The sequence below is a fragment of the Morone saxatilis genome, unplaced genomic scaffold, assembly GCF_004916995.1.
Source record: "Morone saxatilis isolate NCDOM2014 unplaced genomic scaffold, NCSU_SB_2.0 Contig9, whole genome shotgun sequence".
Taxonomy (NCBI): Eukaryota; Metazoa; Chordata; class Actinopteri; family Moronidae; genus Morone; species Morone saxatilis.
The window spans coordinates 21,379,458-21,385,803 of record NW_023340268.1 but is presented as its reverse complement, the minus strand read 5'-3'; the positions used below and the strand labels follow the sequence as shown (position 1 = coordinate 21,385,803).

General features: G+C 40.9%; 1 protein-coding gene across 1 annotated transcript in view; it reads right to left on the bottom strand.

Annotated features, from left to right (window-relative positions):
• Window positions 1-4,329: 4,329 nt before the first annotated feature.
• LOC118342454 (retinoic acid receptor beta-like) overlaps window positions 4,330-6,346 on the bottom strand; it is a 118,013-nt gene continuing 115,996 nt past the window's right edge. Inside the window, exon 9 of the mRNA XM_035681009.1 lies at window positions 4,330-6,346. This exon is cut by the window's right edge and continues 51 nt beyond it. Within this exon, the coding sequence (XP_035536902.1) occupies window positions 6,197-6,346 (150 nt within the window). The 3' untranslated portion in view covers window positions 4,330-6,196.

Genomic DNA, 6,346 nt, shown 5'->3' with positions numbered 1-6,346 from the left:
GGGAGCCAGTGCAGAGAAGCTAGAACAGAAGAGATGTGATCTCTTTTCCTAGTTCCTGTCAGTACTCGTGCTGCAGCGTTTTGACTCAATTGGAGCGTCTTAATGGACTTATTGGGGCAACCTGATGATGGAATAAAGGTTCCTACCTGTATAAAAAGTGACCCGAAGCACAAAAGCGACAGCTACTAGACTTATTTGGATACAGATATTGTAGACACAGATCCTACAGTCTGGTTTAATGAAGCTAGAAACCTCAAATCCAGTCTCCCTATCTGAATGCAATTTAGAACAGTGGTTCCCAACCTTTTACTTAAGGACCCCTTTTCTATCACTGAGTAAACTGTGGACCCCTGACTCAGTGACATATTTTATGGAAATTCATATTAATTTTCAGCTGATTATTTTCTGTTTAGGGCACTTTTTATCCAATTCTCTGTATTATGTATATCTTTTTTTTTTCAACAGACAAATTCAGTGTTTCCTTGTCTTTTGACACAAAAGTGAACCAAATGCTGAGATATCAGCCTACTGTGTATATTTTTTAAGTTTTCTTACACACCTTAAGATCAAGAAGACCTTGCAACCACCCATGAAGTTTTGGCGACTCCTAGTGGGGGTCCTGACCCACAGGTTGGAAATCACTGATTTACAACATATGAACATTCACTATAGCTATGTCAAGATTCATATCACTCTCTAATAAGGTTATGTTGGGCTTATTATTGATGCACAAACAAGTATTTTAAAATAAATATATTTTATTACTTTGCCAGGACAGTTCATGGTAAAGTTAAACAGTATATGAACATAAAAAGCATATGTTAATATACAAACAAAGACAATATTTAAAATGGAGAGCTGAAACAGATTGAATCTCAGACCTCAGAGCAGCTCCTGAGGTTGACTTCACCCTATGGGCTGGCAGCAGGGGCTGATGGGATAAATCCACAACAACCCCCGCCCCTTCCACCCTCATGCCCAGTAAGACATAACCATCATGTCTCATATTAACACGACTATACAACACTGCATATGATAGGTGGTGGGGTTCTCTGATACCGATGGAAAAAAGGCGACTGTGGACAGTTTGGGATGTCTACCAAGAATACCTTCAGGACGGACAACAACAGAGCTACTGTTAATGATTGATATTGAGGTTCACAGTCATGTTTTCTGGCTCCTATAGGTGTTTTATCTAGAGTTAGACCGATATGTGGGGATGATATTGAGTTTTTAGACCTGTACTGCTATATATGGTGTTTTTTGATTAGTCGAGTTAGCAAGTAAGCTAAAATTGCGTTCATGTCATATTGTTCAGGTATCTGGAATTTCTGATAATTGGTGAAACGAGTGTAAACATTGCTCATGGCAACAACGAAAAATATATAACGAGATAAAAAGCTTATATGCTGCGACTACAAGGCTAGCAAAGAGGTTGCCATCTTGGAATAATGTAACAAGTCAGAATAACAGAATATCTTTATCATTCTTCCTGCTCTACCAACATGGCGTCAATGGCGGTTTTTCTGTTTTGGTGTAATTGTGAGGCAAAACCAAAATCTAAAAAGAAAATTCACCCACAACTCTTTTGATTGACTCTTTTTTGACTCTCTTTTTCAACTTTGATTTTTGTTTTAGGCTATTGTTTTATTCCTGTAAATAATTGGTCAAATGTGGCCAATGTAACAACACTTTAAAGCTACAATAATGTTGTTGCAAATCCCATCATTGTTCGAGTATCCGAAGATTGATTTTTTTCCCCCCCAGGACTAAATATTGGCTCAGGATCAGTGATTGGTTTGATTGGACCTCATATCGGTCGAACCCTAGTTTATTAGTTGACCTGTTAACCAAATAGCTGTCGATTGATTGGGTTTGATTGATTGACGACAGCAAATTGGCTTCCTGGCTGAGGAAGGGGGAAGCAGCTCTGTTGTTTGACATGGAACAGGAACAGAACATATCGACGATATCAGATGCTGAGGTGACTTGGTCGTCCATTTCTTTTTCGTTTGTGGGCTTTTCTTTCTCATTGTCCCAAATAATATATATATGCGTGTGTGTGTGTGTGTGTGTGTGTGTGTGTGTGTGTGGAGTATGATCTGGATGGCCAGATCAGCCCACCAAGTTCCAGTTCCTCCTTTTTTTTTTTACACTTGAATGTGAGTTGATGTTCCCAAGGACAAAAAACAGAGCGTCTTTTCCACAGAGCTGCCAATTGGAATGCAAAGCACACACCATTTATATAACATCTCTGCAGTGAGCTAGATAGTAGAGTATTACAGTTACGTCGGTACAACATTCAACAGAAACGAATAAGAGTAATTCAGCATTGTGAAGTTGTGTCCTAAAGGAACTGATAACAGTCCCTGCCGCGGTCAGTCGCCTGAGGGCTGGTCTGACGCTTCAGGGTTGGATGTGGACATTCTTCGGCTGTGAAGGTTTTCCAGCTTCAAAAAAAAAAAAAAAAAGAAGGAAAAACACCAAGATGCCTCCCTTCATCTCTCACCAGGAGAGCAAGACAGAGAGAGAACCAAGGGAGAGCATTTCCTATGTTACATTGAGATAGAAGTAAGTATTCCTTAACACTGCATATCATTCTGACAGACTCCATGACATAATTCACATTCAAAAAAATAAAAACTGAAAGAGCTCTGGTTTCCCTTATGATATGTTTTTCTGAGCAGGGATGGAATGCAGATGGGTTTTTATTATGTGCTGCTGAGACCCAGAACCCTTCACTGCCCTAAAGGGTTGTCTTACTTTCCTCTTTTGGATCAAATTTAAGAAGCTGAGTGACTCATCTAGTCACCGCTTCAGTTTCATCTACAATTTAAATCTCTGCAAACATTGTGAGGCGTTCAGGGCTACCTGTATGGGAAGATATCTGTGCCAAAAAACTGTGACAAATTTTGGTTTTGAATCAGGTTTTAAATTTGCGTTTGTCAGAAACTGAGTATCATCATCATAAACTACTGTTTCTAAGACCAATCATGAACACATTTTTGAACTAGTCATTCTTTTGTCTTTCTCTTTGGAAACAGTTAGCCTTGCTAACTCCTAGCTCTAGCAAACAAGTGCATTTCTTGTCTAAGTATTCCTTTTGAATCACATCTTTAGTTCCATGACAACTAAGCAAACTTCAGTCATCAGTTCAGTGCACTGTAGCACCAAAACCTGAACTTGGATTTAATTAAATCCGGCTTCAATACTGTTATGCCCAGTCAGGGCAAATTAATTTTTTATCAAATAAAACTTAATACACAGCTTGAAAAGAGAAAACACAAATTCAGAAGAACCAAATTCAATACGCTGGCACAGATATCTGCTTATAAACCACCACTTTTGTGAAGACTTGCTAATTTTATGTTTAAACTAAGACAGACATTTAGAGTGCTGCAGACCATCATTTCTGAAATGATTCCAGAAGCGTGAAAGAATTTCCTTTGTTTGATATTAATAATCCCTGTAACGTATAACTTTTGTGCTTAATTTCTTTGAAGCTAAACCTTGGCCCCCTCTTTTGGTCGTGGAGGTTCTGCTGTTATTGTCATATTGTCCAGTTTCAGTAATACAGCTACATTTCAAAGGTTCAACATTTAAGTGCTTCAGTTAGTTTGTACTCTGTGCTGTAAGTGAGCAACCACTTGATACCAGTGGATGTGAATGGAGCTGTTATTCAGCCAGCAGGGACAGCGGGGTAGTGAGGGATCTGGGTCCTATAAGAGGATATAATGGACTTTATTTCTTATTGTTTAGTATCACGTGTGACCTCGGCTGTGGAGAAAAGCAGCTTTCTCAGATCATCTTTTAATTTCAGCAGGACCACCTCATCTGATGTAAGACACACCGCCTACTTCCCTCGCCAATGAGATTAAGAGCTCAGTTGGATCTACTGCCCAAAGAGAAGCTTTACTCCACTGCACTTCGCAGGGGGGTTGAAAGGTCATCTGGAATCTCCTTTTGCATCATTAAATGTAGCTTACATCGTCAAGTCTGAAGAGCAAGGCGAACGTTCGGAGAGGATTCGTGGATTCCACCCCACCGTGTGCTTTCTACATTAGTGTACAATCGTCCCGACCCACATGGTCCGGTCATCAGTGTGTTTTAAGGATTGCATTGCCCCCGTGTTTCACCAGTTCTAACAAGACACTTCTGAAAAAGGAGAGAAAAGCGGGTTGAGGAGCTCTGTTCATAAGGCCATAACAGAGCCCATGTGCGTTTTTAGAGCCCGGTTGGTAGTACATGTTGTTAGCGGTAGATACACACTCATTAGGCTGACATTCAGACAAAAGTCAAAACTGCCATAGGCTGTGATCAGACTGAACACTCAAACACAGAAACAAAGAATTTAAAGGGTAAAAGGAGTGCTACATGTTACCAAAATAACAAAAGGGCTACATAAAAACTACTATTGATCACAATATGCGTCTTTTTTTGGGTAGTTTTAGCCATGATTTTGATCAGTCTTCTGTCATTGTCACCAAAGTAGAGCTCAGAACAAAAAATATTTACAATTATCCCCTATGGGAGCTAAGGGCCTGAAGCTCTCTAAACCCCTAACCCCAGAACTCAGGAAAATAGGACCCTGGGAACATAGGAATGACCCCTTGCCTATTTGCCTCTTGGACTGCCGTTCAGTGCAGCAAAAGTTCCACAGACTCACTTTACTCCAGGAAAGAGGAGATGGATGCTGGCTGTGCTTGCAAACAAGAGGGCAACATGCCAGAGAGAATGCGGATCCATGACGTCCGTTTTGAGGATTTATTTTCATCTCAGTTTCACTGTTGTTGTGCCAACATGTGTATTCCAAATTTGTTTCCCTGGCAATGACACCTTTTTAGTACTTTTTCCACTGAAGAAGGAAATCATGTGGTGGAAATTCGATTAATAAATAGCAAGCAGACTAATGGTGAAGCCAGACATCTTCCTCATAGAATCAGTGGACACTTGTGGTTACACCAGTAAAAAAAAAAAAAACTTTTGGAAACTGATTTTTAAGGGGAAACACTGACTTGAACTTGAACTTGTTAAACTTCTCAACTGACCAGATGTTTATAATAAAGTGCAACACAGTTTAAGTTGAATCATGGTCCAGTTGAAGCACAGGGTAATAGGGAAATGGATACAAAAAGCGACCTATGTGATCACAGCCTGCTACAGAAAAATCTCTGGCATCCATCAGCTACCTCATTTTCCCGATTTGTTTTGACAGTGAGGTAAACTGATTTACTAAGGAGATACGGCCACCAAATGAGTTGATTTCATAGACCGGCTTATTCGAAATCTAATCTTGCACGTCGGCTCTCGGTGGTTCATGTCAAGACAGAGTTAAACAGACGCAGTCAGTCTGATGAGAGTGTATCAAAGGCTTCTGCTGTTGTGCTCCCCTCCTTTGAGGGAACAGTTGAACAGACTCGGCTGTCGATATGGAGAGAAGCTTTGCATTCTGGCGGCGTGGATGTACACTCATTCATGTAGAGACATGAACGAAGAAGTGTTATAAAAACAGACAAAAACAGTTTTAAATATAGGAACAAATATAAAATATTAGGCTTCCATAATGTCTATATGCAATAACATTCTAGATAACTTTTTGAAGGACTTACAATTAGTCCCCCTTTAAACCTTGATGTATCGCCTCAAAGATAATATTTAAGACAATGAAAAAAGCACCACAAAATTCATCATAGAAACAGAGATCTAACCATACAATGGTATGTACAATGTACATATGCCAACAATACGAGTTATGAAGAGATGAGGACAGAGACAGAGAGAGAGAGAGAGAGAGAGAGAGAGAGAAGTAAAACCACTTATTAAACTCCCGTCATGCAGATAAGAATTTACACAGGAGACCTGAGGAGTATCATCTCTGGCGGTTTAAGAGGGCCACGCCCTTCCTGTCACAGTCCCTGTCCCAGAGACACCACGCCAAATAAGAGCTCAATTCAGAATTATACACAAAGCACTGATCCTTTGAGGCCTCCGTGTTGACGATTTCTTTTTAAGGAGGGAATTTAGGGGAATAGAGGGAGAAAATAGGACGAGGATATAAAGATAACGTAATACCAAGCAAAGGAGTTGGGGTAGAGGGGGTAAGAGGGGGTAAGAGGGGGTTGGTGCCTTGCCCAGCTCTTCCTTTTTTGTGCAAAGGAATGTCAGAGAGAGTTTTGGCGGCACCTACAGGTGCCTCCTAGGGCTCATCGCTGGGTGTTGTGGCTGTAGCCCCTTCGGTGTCCAAGGGCTCCGGTGACTCGACGGCAGCGGCATCCTCATTGGGGCTGCCCTTACTGCTGGGACTGGCCCCCGCCTCAGCTGAAGTGGTGCTGCTGCTGCTGCTGCT